The sequence below is a fragment of the Thunnus thynnus genome, chromosome 7 (genome assembly GCF_963924715.1).
Source record: "Thunnus thynnus chromosome 7, fThuThy2.1, whole genome shotgun sequence".
NCBI classification, from domain to species: Eukaryota; Metazoa; Chordata; class Actinopteri; order Scombriformes; family Scombridae; genus Thunnus; species Thunnus thynnus.
Window position 1 is genome coordinate 28,987,521 of NC_089523.1, and position 16,150 is coordinate 29,003,670.

Below are 16,150 nucleotides of genomic sequence, written 5' to 3' on the forward strand. Positions count from 1 at the left end.
ATACTGAATCTCATACGGTAAAAAATCATACTTAATGAATAAAGTTTTTGGTTTCATATTCCTGGATGATTTAAAGCAGCATTATGATTCCCATTCATCTATTCAAACTGTTTTATTTTCATCTAAGTCCTGCAATATTGGAAGCTTATTTGAAAACATGATTATATTCCACATTGTACTCCAAATTTGGAGCAACAGGTATATTTTTTTAAATGGTTTCTTTGCACAATGACAGGAAGAAACATTGAGTGTGTTTACATGCACACATATATCATTTCCTGGTTTCAGAAACCTGGATAAGCCCTTATCCCGGTTATGAGAAACCTGGAGCGGTCCAGTAGAAACCATGTAAATACCTGATCCAGGTTTCTCAACATTCTCTGTTGGTAAAGAAATGAGCGTCTGAGATGTTGAGGAATCAAGACACAACTGGACACAGATGATTAGAAACTTGATACTGTTAAAATCATGTAAACAGGGAAGTGAAGGTTTTCTCATGTAAATACCAAATCCCAATATGATCAAAACCAGGATACTCGTGTACATGTAAACACACTCATTGATGGATGATACTGGTTCTGTTTTATAATATGACAGTTTCATTCAGAAATACGATTTGAGCTTTTCACTGAAAAGGCGTCCCTTCTTGTAAAACTCAAGTGTTGCAGCTACTGACACTTCTCACAACAGATACCTTCAAATCCACTGACAAGAGATGTGATAATCAAATCATCAGAGGTTCAGTGGCTAAAGATTTATGAGTGCTGTCAACAAGATATTAAAATAATATGAACCATATTTTGTGTTTGTCCTTTGAAATGAATTCCTATGTAAATGTTTCAATTTGGATTTGTGTGTTGCAAAAAATATATTGAATCAGCCCTACTTGAGTGATTTATTGGATGTCAAATGGTAATAGATTATTAAAACTGGCATCACAAAGGGAAGTTTTCCTCTTCTAGTTAAAAAAACATCATAACAAAGATTGATTTTAAGATGGATAATGAAATATACATCTGTAATTGATTTTGAAGAATTAGGTTTACTTTTGAGTGCACTAATGTACATTTTGTAAAAAACACTCAGGAACACCTGTCAGAGAAATGACTGGGGACCACTGCTTTAATATATAAAAGCTTAGCATATGTTGTTTTATGTAAAGTCTGAACCTGAAAAGTAACTAATTATAGCTGTCAGATGAATTTAGTTGAGTAAAAAGAACAATTTCCCAGTGAAATATAGTGGAGCTAAAATAATCAGTTTACTACATTACTCGAGGCCATGTTACATAAATTTTTATCCTTCTGTGTCTCCAGTCTGTGATAAATGTAATGAGTTTATTTTGGTACTGTCTACTAATCCCACTAGTCCTGCTGTTTACCACAGAACTCTCTCCTAACAGAGACTTGGCTCTATTTGGATGCTCAGAGGCTTTTTAACTCTCCCCTCACACATACAAACAGCCCTGTTGATGGTTCTGGTGCCACCTTAAACATGCATTCTCTAAGACTGGACGACACCAACTCCACCGTGCTTCAGAGGCTGGCTGCATAAACTTGTTTTGGTTATCCACATGGAGAAACTGCATTTTAATAACTTAAAAAGTCAACATAAATGGGAAAGAGTATTCAGGATGTTTAAAACCTCTTGAATACTTCTTCCATTACTATTTGTTGGTCATAAAGAAGAAACAAACTGGTGTTAATAAACACACAAGAAACATCACCAGTTAAACTGCCACATGTAGTAATTTTGCAAAGATATTGGTGTGTAGATTTAATACAAAACAAAACAGAAATCTAATTTTCTGTTTAAATGGTGTTAATTTCCCGGCACACTGCTGTCCGTACTTTAAATTTGTCTTATAATTGTTTTTGTATGATAAACGTTCTCATGGCAACCATCAGTTCTATAAAGCATTAAGGCTGACTCGACATTTTCTGTTCACAGAAAATCAAAATAAAACTTTTAATAGGCAGAGTTGTAATTACTCACTGTGACCACTGGAGGGAAGCAAACACTCATGATTATAATCATGACCAGTGGTGGAAGAAGTATTCAGATCCTTTATTGAAGTAAAAGTACCTATACATGAATGTAAAAATACTCCATTACAAGTAAAAGTCCTGCATGAAAAATCCTACTGCAGTAAAAGTACATAAGTATTATGAGCTTGATGTAGTTAAAGTATTGCAGTAAAAGTAGTGTTTTGGTCCCTCTGACTGATATATTATTATATATGACATCATTAGATTATTAATACTGAAGCATCAGTGTTAGAGCAGCATGTTACTGTTGTAGCTGCTGGAGGTGGAGCTAGTTTCAACTACTTTATATACAGTTAGATAGTTTAGTCCAGTGGTTCCCAACCTAGGGGTCGGACCCCTCCAAAGGGTCAGCAGATAAATCTGAGAGGTCGTGAGATGATTAATGGGAGAGAAAAGAAGAAAAAACAAAGTTCTGATACACAAATCTGTTTTCAGTTTTTGGACTTTTTCTCTAATTGATGTTTGGTGAAATATTGGATCATTGGAACATTTATTGAAATGAAACCATGTGAGAAGTTTAGAGGGAAAAATCATTATTTGGTGGAGCTGTTAACAACTCATAGACATCTGAATCAGAATCAGCTTTATTGGCCAAGTATGTAAAGTAGTTCAAACTACAGACAGTACCAAAATAAATTCAACAATGCATCATTTGATTTACATTTATCACAGACTGGAGACACAGAAGGATGATATTTATGTAACATGGCCTCAAGTAATGTAGTAAACTAATTGTTTGAGCTCCACAATATTTCAGTAGGAAATTGTTCTTTTTACTCAACTATGTTTATCTGACAGCTATAATTTGTTACTTTTCATGTTCTGACTTTACATACAACAACATACAGTACAAGCTAAGCTTTTAAAATACAATGCTTTTTTATATATTAAACCAGAGGTCCCCATTTCCTATCATCCATTTTGTTTGGACGACAGGTATTTTTTAATGTCTTTTTTTTTTTTTTTTAACAAAATTTACATTTATTGCACTCGAAATTAAATCTTATTCTCCATCTTAAATCTTATCCATCTTAAAATCAATCTTTGTTATGACTTTTTCTTAACTAGAGGAGGAAAACATCCATTTGTAATGCCGATTTTAACAATCTACTACAATTTAACATCCAATAAATCACTCAAGTAGGGCTGATTCAATATAATTTTTGCAACACACCCATAAATTACAATCTAAATTTGAAACATTTACGTAGTAATTCATTGCAAGGGTATTTCTCATTCAGAATCTTTAAATCTTTAAGGAGTGATAAGGCAAACACAGGATATGGTTCGTATTTTAATATATTGTTGACAGCACTCATAGATCTTTAGCCACTGCGCCTCTGATGACGAGGCCTTATTCATGACAAATAAATTCACACTCTGTGAACGTCAGGGAAGACACAAATGTCATAGTGATACTTCCGGTGTCAAGTCAGTTATGTTTATGTTTCCCAAAATCACGAATTACATCAGTGACTGTGTAAATATTTCTGTATTGAATGAGGCAGACGAAACAAGCCGAACTATCTATATATTTCATCGCAATACTATCGCTTTGAAAGTAAAGTGGTCTCATTTGATCGCATCACTACTAACTACACTTCCCAGCATGCTTCTCGGCTAAACAACATGGTTCCACACAGACATTGAAGACTTACAAACATGTATTCCAACATTTATTTCGCAATGATGCACAGTTTCGTCGTAATTATCTTTATTTTCGTGAGTCATGCGTCTGCAGCGGATACTAAAGGTGAGTTTATTTAACAATTTAACCGAACCGGAGACGAACTTAAAGCTATGTTTCAGCGACCGTTGGAAACATAACTAGCTTGTAAGTTATTGTTAGCCAGACACCCGCCTTTTATTTATTTACGGCAGGTGACCTTAAAAGGGGGATTTTAACCTGTTGACTTGTTGCTTTAAGGTTAACCATTGTCTGTCAAAGTGCATTGCCGCGTTGCATTTATAACTGAAACGTAACCATGTTAAAGCTAAACTGTATTATTCACATATCTTGTTTGACGTCCCAGTTTGATCTTTTCTCCCTGCAGTCTCACAGACTCCCCACAGTCCCAGTCAGAGCTATTTCATGTCGATATGGCACAACAGGCTGTACTTGTATTCAGCTGCTGCGCTAGTGTTTGGGGTCTGGTTCTCCCTGAAGATGGCACTGAAGAAGGTGAATTTACACTTGCTTATCAGCTGTGTGTTATCTGAGACTTATCTATTGCCCTATAAACCTTTCTAAAAATCCTTATTTTTGTAAAAATGCTGTTGGTTTGTGTTTCATATTTCCAAAACATTTAAGATCTTTGTCCTATTTATGAACAGAAAGCTTAATCTGCAGCACCACTTGTCATATTATTGTCTTCCTCTGTATGCTTTTAGCAAAGCCTCTCCAGGGACGTCGGCTCCTGGGTCTACAAAGCCGTGAAGAAGAACGACTGCTCTGGCAGAGACCCTGTGGTTCACGTGTCACGGGTTAAAATCTTCTACGGCTCACAGACGGGAACAGCAAAAGTACAGATATTGTTCACTGAAACCTTAAACATCCTCAGTAACCCATGATGTTAATATATAGAGACGATGGTGTGAAATCTAAGGACACAAACATATTACAGTATAAAATATTGTTTAGTGTAATGTCACCACTGCATGAACATACAGTTGAATTAATACACTGTTTATAAAATGTCAACAAACTCACTACAGGCTTCACAAACTAAGGTGTTTTTTAGGACCTAGTCAACTATAAGCATGTGCAAACTACTCAACATTTCTTACACAATAAAAAGCAAAATTGAATTCATGCTTGATTACTGTGATTATTCTTGGTAATTAATGTAACATTCAGAGATGTTCGATAAGCTGACTTGGACTCTTTTTGTCGTGCAGAGTTTTGCAAAAGAGCTATCAGAGGAGGTGAAGACTTTGGGCATACCAGCTGAGGTGATTGACATGAAAGACTACGATCCAGATGATCAGCTTGCTGATGAGGTAACAAAGTCTGAATAAGAGGATGCTTTCAGACATGTGGATCTCATATCGAGGATAATAAATTGAGTCCTCACACAAGAACCTAAACCCGCTGCTCTGTACCTGACCCTTCATTTTGACATTGTATAAAGTAAATGAATAAATTTTGTATCAATTAACTGATGCAGCTCTGTTAAGAGGATAATAACGCTGTATTTTCCAGGTAGTTGCTCAGGGGTGTTAATTAAATGTCTGAAATGAAACTTCAAGCACATAATATTTAGCTACGAGGCACTTTCAGGCGAGGTGTAATTAGAACAAAATTAATCAAAGTAAAATGAATCGGAACTGTTTTTTTTTTTTTTTTTTTAATTATAAGCTTGACAACAAACAATACAATAAGCCCCGAGTTCTGTTATGTTCCAGCTCAGCCTTTCCTTCATTTCTCACAGATATGATTCTTCAGACGGCTGGCGCGGAGGAAAAAAATGTATTACACAAATCCTGCTCAGCTGAAGAAAGATGGATTATTTTTATCAGTGTTGCCTTTTCATTTTGTGGACACCCTGTAGTGCATTGAGAGATGAATAGGAGATTGCTTGGCTGGTACACAGCAGGAGCAATTTATTCAATAGGATAGCGATACAGTTTTTCAGTGATGGAAAATGTCCTCAAGAGAAATGAGAGCAGGCACCAGTTGCTCCACAGAAGCAGCTGATCCTCAGTACAGTGAGTCTCACTGACCAGCCATCAGTCATCTTGACTGATGGCTGACTATGTGACAAGGTGGCCGCCTCACTCCTGCAGTTTCCTGTTACAGGGCCGAGGAGACTTGTGTCCCACTTTTACATTTTATCTAGATCAATTTTCTCTGATGTCCTTTGCATGGAAATGTTTGTTGAAAAGCACTACTGCTGTGTTTGAGTGTCTTATTTTTGTCCGTTGTGTTCATCTTTCCATGCAGTGCACCAACAAGTCAGTCTGTGTGTTTCTTGTGGCCTCCTACACTGACGGACAGCCAACCGAGAACGCTGAGTGGTTCTGCAAGTGGCTGGAGGAGGCGTCCACTGACTTCAGATACGGGAAGACGTACCTGAAAGGCCTCAGATATGCGGTGTTCGGTCTCGGCGACTCTGTCTATGTCGGCCACTACAACACGGTGAGACTATTAGACTGTTAATACTGCTTTGTCGTATGCTCAACCATCATTTAATCAAAGAATAGTCAAAGCTACAAGTTTGACAACCAGAGTGGGAAACATAATCCAGGTCCAAACTCTACTTTCCATGCTTACCTTATTTAAACCACTTTCCTTTCCCCTCTCTCCAGGTTGGTAAAAACGTGGACAAGTGGCTGTGGATGCTGAGCGGCATGCGAATCATGACCAGGGGAGAAGGCGACTGCAACGTGGTGAAGAGCCGTAACGGCAGCGTCCAGGCAGACTTCCTGGCCTGGAAAGTCAAGTTCCTGAACCGCTTACAGGCCCTGTCCAAGGGTGAGAAGAAGAGCTGCAGTGGGAACTGTAAGACCGGAGGCTCCTGTAAGAACAAGAAGAAAGAAGGACAGGAGGAGGAAGAGAAGGCAGCTCTGCAGAATAACAGCTCTGAGGTAAAGCAGAGTTGATCTCACTGTGGCGTCTTGTATGAAACACTGTGAACACTCTTAATTTTGTTAAGTTGGCCTCGTTATTTACAAGCATTCGTCCTGCTTCGAGCAAAAAAACTGAATCTCTACCCGCTTCTGGATCAGTGTTTTAGCCGATGATGATTATTTCATGATGGAGGACTATTGATCTGGTGTTTTCCTATTACACATCATGTCTCAGTGATGGATTCGGCATTGCTGACCTAATTCAGCTTAGACACAGTGTTCTGACCAACCTGATGAGGACACACACGTGAAAACGAGGATGATGGTGTGTTTTCTGTCCGTGTTACTTTGGTGATGGACAAAGAACTGTAAAAGGGCCACAACTAACGATTATCGTCATTATCGATGAATCTGCCCATTATTTTCTACATTAATCATTTTGTCTACAAAATGCCAGAAAAATGACAATGATAGTATTCCACAGTCGAAAGTGACGTCTTCAGTTTTGTCCGACCAACAGTTCAAAAGATATATTTACTATCATGTGCAACAAAAAAAGCATCAAATCCTCACATTTGAGAAGATGAAACCAGCAAATGTTTGGCATTCTTATTTAAAAAACGACTAAAATAATTATTCGATTATAAGAATAGTTGCAGATTAATTTTCTAGTGATCGACTGATCAGTTTATTGACCTATTGTTACAGCTGTTATTTGTTAGTAAGTAAGTAAGTAAAACTTTATTTATATAGCACCTTTTTTAACACAGCTTACAAAGTGCTTTACAGTGACATTAGGACACAAAAACCATGAAAGACACATTCGAGAACACATACAGTCATCACCCAGAGCACGCACTTGAATTTATGAAATGTTGTGAGAAAGCCGTTCTAAAAAAAAAGTAGGTTTTTAGATGTTTTTTGAAACAGTCAACAGATTCAGCTGATCTGATGGAAGTGGGGAGATTGTTCCAACAAAAGTCTCCCTCGGTTTTTAGTTTGGCACGTGGTACGGCCAACAGGTTTTGGTTTTGAAGACCTAAGTGTCGGCATGGTAGTATACGGGCTTAGTAGCTTGGATATATATGCAGGAGCTAAACCGTGTAAGGCCTTATAAGTGATTAAGAGAATCTTGAAATCAATCCTGAACTTCACTGGCAGCCGATGCAGTGAGGCTAAAACAGGAGTGATGTGGGATCTGTGACATTTTAATAAGAAAGTATTTTCTATTCAATAAGAAGCCCCTCAGAATGTTTCCATTATATTATAAAGATAATAATAGAAACTCAGTTTGAGTGGTGTCTCATCAGCTCTTCTGAAGGATACAGAACATGTAGTTGTGTGTGTGCACCGTTGGACACACACCAGGCTTGACGTCCTGACCCAGAAAACAAGTAAGCAGCTAAAGACAATTAGCGAGTACAAGAAAGACGGAGCAAGAGTGCAGCTGATGTCTAATTAGGAGACTGTCCTCTGGCTTATGATGATGTCTTTCAACGTTACAGGGGCACTTTAAATAACAAAGCAGCTCTCGTCTCAGCTGTCTGAGGTTGACTAGCCGGGCTAACGGCCTCACGTCGCCTTCCGACAACGTGATTAAAAGCAGACGGAGACTCTGAATGTCTCAGAAAGAGGAGTGTTGCTCTCACTTTATCATGTCCTTATTTAGCAGCACTGAAACTTAGAAACAGTAACTCATGCATTCACTTCATCCTCTTCTCATGCCTCACACAACAAAAACCTCAATAAACTTCAGCTGGTTCAAAGTCTTTTAATGTATTTTATCATAATATTTTATCAACTATTTGCTTTGTGGCTTGTTTTTTATGTAAATAAGGCTATTATTAGCATTAATGTATGTACACACGCACGCATTAACAGCTTTCATAGGCGTCACGGCACACAGATGACCAGTTGTCATGGTAGCGGGCACCTCAGAGCCAACTCTAGCTGAGACTTCTTCCCCTCTATCCGCAACACTCGGTGCACTCAGCAGAGGTGACATTCAACCGGAACCGAGAGTAGCTGAGAACTGTGGCGGCGGGGAGGGGACCGTCGTCGTCGTCGTGGTGATTTATCTACCTGTCGTACCGCTCGTGTATTTTATCCTGCTGCCGCACATGTGTGTTAGAAGCTTCAGCACGGGGCAGTCATTGTGATAAATCCTCAGAAACGCCATTAACATGCATGTTGTTCGTATTTAATCAGGCGGCCCGAGAGATGTAGAATAAATGCGTTCCATATGGGCTCCCCCTCTTAATCATAGACAAGTTTTTAATTGGTTATAGGTTGGAACATATGTGAATCTCTTTACTTGAGAGGATCATTTATGTTTTTCCCACTCAGTCATCTGTCCCCACTCCTCTCTGTAGTCTCACTTCTCTTCTTCTCGTTTCAGGAGGATCTGATGGAGTCCAGCAGTGATGATGAGGAAGATGAAAAAGATGAAAAGAAACCCGGTACAGTGGTTGACATGGAGGATCTGGGCAACATCATGAACAGCGTCAAAAAAGCAAAGGTTAGACTCTGTCCACTAGCGTCCACAACCTTTAGCGATGTATCTGCATCTTTTTCAAACACTAGCTGAGTCACAGGTAGGTACTTAGGTACTTCATTCCACCTTTTCCTACCACAATCCCACAGAAAGAATTAAAATAACTATTCAACATGTATCAATATGGGTTAGATATACAGTATCTAACTGGCTGCTTTACAACATTACAGTTAAACAGTTGTTGAATCATTTTAAATAGGAGTCTCATATCCAGCAGATCTATTCTCAGCGTTTCCTTGTTATGGTCTATAAGCGGGCATCGTCATGGCGTTAAGCTTCCACCATCCCCTTGGTCCAATCTAACGGCTCAGAATAAAGAGAAAAGTGGTGTCACTGAAGGAGAAGTGGCAGATGGGTTGATAGACACCAGACCCCGGCAGGCGAGAAGCAGAGGCTTGCGTAATAGCGGAGGACGCCCACTTCACAGACTTGTGAGGAACGAGTGACTCAAGAAAAGCAGCAGAAAAATATGAGGGAAGGAAGAGACATTATCAGCCCCCCCCCCCCCCCCTTTTTATAGGCCGTTGTGTAAGGTTCTGGGCAAAGAAGTGAGCTGTGAGAGGAAATGGCAGGAAAAGAAATGTAGGTATCCAACCCGGTGATGTAGCTGCGCTTTTGAGTGGCAGTTTATTGGGGAAAGGTCATCTTGTAGAGTGAAAAGCTGTCTACTAGTTGTATTTTGCATCGGGAAAGGTAGAAAGTGAGCACAAACAAATCAAAGAAAACATCCACAGGTGAGAAAAAGGCTCCCAGCCTTCGCAGAACAGTGTTGACAGGTTTGATTGACATCATGTAGCACAATCAGAGCCTCAGACCCACCCAGTCGTCATAAAAGATGCCCAGTTTTTTATTTTGGATGTTGGAAGGGGTTTTTCCATCTATTTCACATTCAAGGTATATATCTATATTTATGTATATACTGTATGTGGACCCTCCCCATTATTTTCTATGGTCATAAATGAGTCTTTAGGCATTTCTATGGTCTTCTGTTTTATTTGTATAACTAGATAAACCCAAAACCACAGTTACAGCAACCAAAAATTATCTCCACCAAGTTTTATTAGATAACATTACATTCAGAGTAAAAGGGTGTTCACAAGGCTTTTGTCACACAGCTATAACTTACTGAACTTGCTCACTAATTTGAAAAGGAATAATTATTTGCTTGTAAATGTCTGTCACTGCGTCTCAAGTCTGTCAATCTCAATGATATATACTGGTTTATACTGGTTGATGAAGAGGAGGGGACCAAACCTTACATTGGGGAAAACACAATAACAAAATGGTTCAAATAGTATTTATTAAGTCTATTTATTTGTCACTGATGAATATAACAGAAACAACTGACTGACTGCACCCAACACTTGACTTCTATCTAAGGTAGACTTTACACTCCAGCTTTTGACCCCACATTAAACCTTTGAGGAGGATGCTCTGCCTCAAAGGGCCTTTTTTTTTTTTTTCACCCACAAAGAAACAAGTGAGTGAATGTGTTGGGTTCTGTCGGGGACAGATGTGAAATAGTTTTTATGTGTTTTTCAGAAGCTCAGGGGAAGACAGAACATTTCATTTAACTGCAGCTGATGGGAGCCTTTGTTCTCATGAATGTATAATGCTTCATGATAAAGTTAATGTTTGGCGCCGACAACAGTGCTGGATTTGCAGGAGAAGGGGCGACATGTTAAACACGACTCTTAATGACAGATCGTTCTAGTTTTGTCTTTTCTCTTGTGACGTTAATATTACATTGTAATGCGTCTAAGCTCTGTGACGTTTGGCCCTTTTTGTAATCCCTACTCGAATGTGTTTATATATCACGTTGGGGAGAGTTGAAAAGACATCAGTTGATTATTGAAGAGCTTGGAGCGCCACAGTGGAAGTTAATTTTTGTATTATTACATTTTTATTATTCTTTTCCCTGAGGATATTCCCATATATATATGAATAAATACAGTATTTGCTTGTGAAACACAAACATGGACATTAACTTCTATTTCACTCGCTGCAGATATATTGTTTAATTTGTAACAGTTAAGTATAATATAATATAATCATCTCACTCGGATGTCAGGATGACAATGTTGCCGTGTGTCTGTGGTGTCAAATTTGTGTTGTTTTGGCATAATTTGATCACACAGAGCAGGCAGTGTGAGATGTAATTAGTTTGTACATAAAACACTCGCTATCGCCAAGAGACAACTTGTATTTAGCCGAGCTGCAAACTAAGTGTTAACAAGGAAATTCCCCTGACTGCAATATGTTTGTTAGCTAATTTACAGTGTGGAGTCAGCTGAGGTGCAGAAAGTCTAACGACCGCTTCGTGTTGTGGAATTGTAGGATTTTTCAACATTTATCTCACGTCAAAAAAAAAAAGTACTCTCAGTGTCGCAGTCTCAGAAAAGTGAGCTGGAGATAAATCATGTCCCCAGATTGTTTTTTTTAATCTCTCATCATAACTGCAGGTGGAAACTCAGTTCGACTGTGTTTGACCACTAGGTGATGGCAAAGACTCTCAGTTGCAGGCAGCTGAACGCACCACTAACACCACCACCACCACCACCACCACCGTTGAACCAGTATTCGGTCTCTGGCAGAGCCGCAACCAGTGACATTTAACACCAGACTGTCATTTCACTTCACTAAAGCTATTTGCACAGATCAGAAGGACGGACACTTCACAGATTCTTTCACACTCTGCAGCCTGTTTACAACCATATTTAGGCCAATCCTAATTGACTGCCTGAGTCTGTATTCAGGATATCCTTCTGGGATTCTTTTAGTTGTATACTCCATATAACATCAAACAAATCCACTAACCTTAAATTAACTAACCTTAATAAACTAATTATATTCGTCATCATAGTGTAGATTACCAGCTTTCACTGTACTTGTACTGTTGGTAAGATGAGATACAGTAAATTTACATGTTTTCACAGTTTCCTACTGATGATGTTCATGTTAGATCACATGTCTTTACTCAAAACATTATCTTTCCATCTACTTGTAATGATTTGTATCACATCTTGAGGCTCTCTTTCCTTACTGGTTAGTCTTTATCCAGTCTTGGATCATGACTGAACAGATCTTAAAACATATTCTTGCAAAATTCAGCCTAAAAAGGAATGATTTCAGGAGATTTATATGGCAGTCAATCCATTTTTAACTGGGCTGTGCAGAGATTCGGGGCTGCTTGCACTCACTAATGAGTTTCATTGGTTGTGGCATTTCATGCTTTCAACCCATTACACTAAAACAAACATCTATCTGTAGTGGATTTTTATCTCACGTCGACTGAAATATAGCGTCGGTAGCCGTCTACTTTCTCCTCAAATCATCTCTCACTTGGATAAGAAAGTTACCCCATCTGATCCGAAATGCTTTTTGGCCGTCACGCCTGTCGGTCGACGGAGGCCAACAACACATAAAAATGTAGAGGACTGTTGAGCTAAATATGGCACAGATGGATTTTGTCCGTATTGATGTCAGTGATGCTTGTAGCCCGGCCAGAGTGAAGATGATTGGATTACTGCTGAACTAAATGATGTGAGTACACATTTCCCACAACAGTTTTTTTTTTTTTTTTTCAAATGTACCCGATGGTAGACTGGCAGGCAGGCTGTGATCGGCTGCCAGACTGTAGAGCTCATATTGTCCAACCTCAGTCTATATCAGTCTTTGGCTAGTATTCCTGATTGTATCCTCAAATGTTCATTGTGTTGGTATCTAAACATTATGGACTATAGCCAGATAAGATTTAATGTGGAGCGGATAATTAACCTGAGTGGTCACACGGCTTTCTTTGATGTTTTCAGCTCAGTGTCTGGAGGGAGAAAGATGCTACGAGGACTAAAAAGGCTGTTGCATACTGTTTTTTTGGAGTCTGTGATGTGTTCATGCTCGAAAAATTGACTTAATAGTATAAAACTACACTCAAATAAAATGAAAAGTATAGTATGATTTTTGAGTATGCTGTTGATCTTCTCACAATTGTGGATGATGGTGAAATTATTCTGTTAAATTGAATTGGCAGTGGCATTTAAAGTTGTAGTTTGTTTGCCTTTTCACACACATATTGCAACACTTCCTGTCCCACTATTAAGACTACCGTATGCAATTAGTATGTAGCATAAAATGGCTAAAAACAGCTATAGACTTTGATGTTTTGATGCAGTGACACGTGTGTATTTGTATGTGTGTGTGTGGATCCGATTCTTGCAAATATAGAACTTGTTTATAATTGCAGTTTTTGACATTTTCTTTCTGTCTTTCTACATGATTCCTCTCATCGGTGCTTCTCTCTCCCACATATGCCTTTTGTGTTTATCCCTCGAATCACCCGCTTGCTCTGTGTGTTTTTTTTCGCTGCACTGTCTGTCTGTCTGCCTGCATCAGCACCATGTTGCGCCATCGGTTCCAGAGCACAACATGTTGCTGTGAGATGTCCCAGTTACGTTAGTCCAGACAGGCCCGGGCATGACCGGAACGTCTGAGGGCTCTCAAGCGAGAGTGAAAGCTGAGCGGTGGGGACAAGAGACCGGGGGCCAGATGAATTGCCAGGGCTACACGCAAAACACCGCAGGGACAGATTGTTGCACTGTTGGCTACATGTTATGTATGCTTGTCAGAATTTTGTACCTTACGGATGCAGTAAGTGAGACTGGACGTTTTATACTGGCTGAGAGTTGAACACCAGTGTTGTCCTCAGCCGTTCTGAGCTTTAAATTGCTTGTTTTTTACCTGAGCTACAAAGTTTTCGCTGCCAGTTTAATCTGGTGAACTTAAAGGAGCATTGTGTAGGGTTTAATGGTATATAGCCATGAGGTGGCAGATTGCAACCAACTGAATACCCCTCCCCTTCCAGGTGTGTAGGAGAAGCTACAGTAGCGGTCACAAAAAACATGAAAGGCCCTCTGTAGAGCCGGTGTTTGGTTTGTCCATTCTGGGCTTCAGTAGAAACATGGTGGTGCAACATGGTGGGCTCCATGGAAGAGGACCCAGTCCCTCTGTAGATTATTATTATGATGTCATAGCCCGGTCTCTTCAAGGTGATGTGCTGTCTCCTTTTTTACAAAGTTTGTGGGATGTCAAAAGTAGGTTACACTTTAGTGTCCTCATTGTGTGTTTTTCAGTTTATTACATCATCTTTTTTGATAAAATGGACCAGTAGTATGTCTCAGTTGAGCATTATTTCATTTTTGCTGTGCATTTGCTCCAAGTACTTAGTTGTTTTTGTGATATTTCACTAGAAACAGATGCGGTTCTGAGACATCTATTCTCAGCACAACATCTTGGACCCAGTTTTCTACCAAAATGGCACCAATAGTTTGAATGAACCTCCCACGTGTTTGCACCTCTCCCTCCCGCCTGTGCACCATGTGCTCTGCGGTTGGACGACGAAATACCACACAGACAGACAGACAAAGCAAATTTCAAAGTCAAGAAATGCCAAAACAGTCAGAGGGCCTGTTTGCTCACCACCACAAAAATAAGACCCTAAGTCAGGTGGCGATCAAACTGAAGCTGAAGACCTCATTGTTGTCAAAGCCTTTATAAAGACTCAGCAGCAAATGTCACGAACATTTAGAGCTGTTTGACCAGTGAACGAGGACAGCGCCCTACAGCAAGCTGCACAGGAACCAGGAGCATCTCAGTCCCTCAGGGATGCACACATGCATACAACGTATGCTGACAGAATATCTGCTGCTGTGCTGAGAAGTTGACATAAAGATCCCTATAGACAAGCCGAAGCGGTGGCAGCAGTACAGTAATTGGATGAAGGTGTTACTAAACATGGTTAATCTCAAAGGCGACTTGTCCATCATGCCTTGTGATTGCAGGAATCAACCTTTATATCTGTTATATCTGTGAACAGCATATCTCTAAAATATGTAGATTTACATACAAACACTGCACACTGCAGCACTAATCCTGGCCTGAAGGCTGCAGTAGCTTTGCTATCATAAAAGACAGCTGTCCTGTTGCGCCATAAACCCTCTGTTGCGTATTACGCCCCCCCCCCCCCCGCAGGGCCTTTACTGTCCAGACAGGTCGATGCCCCCTTACTCAAAACCATCGTGTCATGTAGTGGTTAATGGTTATGTCACACACAAAGTCATTCGAGGATGACAGAATCACAACCCTTGATCTTCAGTCCCGTCGAACATCAAACACTTTTTAGAGGAGCTCTTTGGAATTTCTCGCTTTTTTAACTTTAAAATGGTGAACATCAAAATCATGTTGCAAGCAGGTTCTGAACATTCAAACAGTCTTGTTAAGGTTTCCTACTGTTGAAGACTGGTGGGAGAAAAAACCCCACAACATACAGTTCAGTTTCTGTCTGAATACTTTGCCTCCACACCCCCCCCCCTCCTCCTCTCCTCTTGCATTGGCCAATTTTATGTTCCTCTCACCTTCTCTGTTGCTTGTTGTTATAACATTTCAACAGCTTTGATCCTGCATCCTGCTGCAGTTCACCTGATATCAGCATTTCAGGACTTTTAAGTGTATTGCAGAGTCTGGTGTGATTAACGGGCAGGTTTCAGTGCAGCATCCTAACACATTTCTCTATTATGTAACATGAAGACTCTTGAATCATTGTTACAAACCTTGATGGTTCTCTTGATAGTTACCTCAGTGTATTATTGCAGTGTGGAACTTCATACTCGTACCATCCTCGTGTTTGTATGCGGTGAGAGAACGCTGACTCACAATTTGACTCTTAAATGTGTTTCTTACGCTTGACGACGTAGGAGAAAGACAGTAACTATCGATGCGTGTCAGTGAAGTAATGTTCAGAACTGGTGTAATTTCTCATCTTCAGTTTCAAGCCCTGCAAGCTTTACTGTGTCTATTTGTATTCTGCTCTTGTTAAATGTACTTTAAAAGTCTTTAGGTGGCGTCCTCATGAAGTGAGATCAGTTTTTTGTCTTTTTAAAATATAAGCATCTAGTCGGCTTCTGATTGTGTCTTTATTTTCGAC

At 39.6% G+C, this 16,150-nt stretch overlaps 1 protein-coding gene across 1 annotated transcript in view; it reads left to right on the forward strand.

Annotated features, from left to right (window-relative positions):
- The first annotated feature begins 3,648 nt into the window (after positions 1-3,648).
- tyw1 (tRNA-yW synthesizing protein 1 homolog (S. cerevisiae)) overlaps positions 3,649-16,150 on the forward strand; it is a 58,436-nt gene continuing 45,934 nt past the window's right edge. The window contains exons 1-7 of the mRNA XM_067595370.1: positions 3,649-3,801; positions 4,103-4,230; positions 4,440-4,571; positions 4,947-5,048; positions 5,992-6,186; positions 6,357-6,635; positions 9,016-9,135. Coding sequence (XP_067451471.1) covers positions 3,711-3,801; positions 4,103-4,230; positions 4,440-4,571; positions 4,947-5,048; positions 5,992-6,186; positions 6,357-6,635; positions 9,016-9,135 — 1,047 coding nt within the window. The 5' untranslated portion in view covers positions 3,649-3,710. The remainder of the gene's footprint in view (positions 3,802-4,102; positions 4,231-4,439; positions 4,572-4,946; positions 5,049-5,991; positions 6,187-6,356; positions 6,636-9,015; positions 9,136-16,150) is intronic.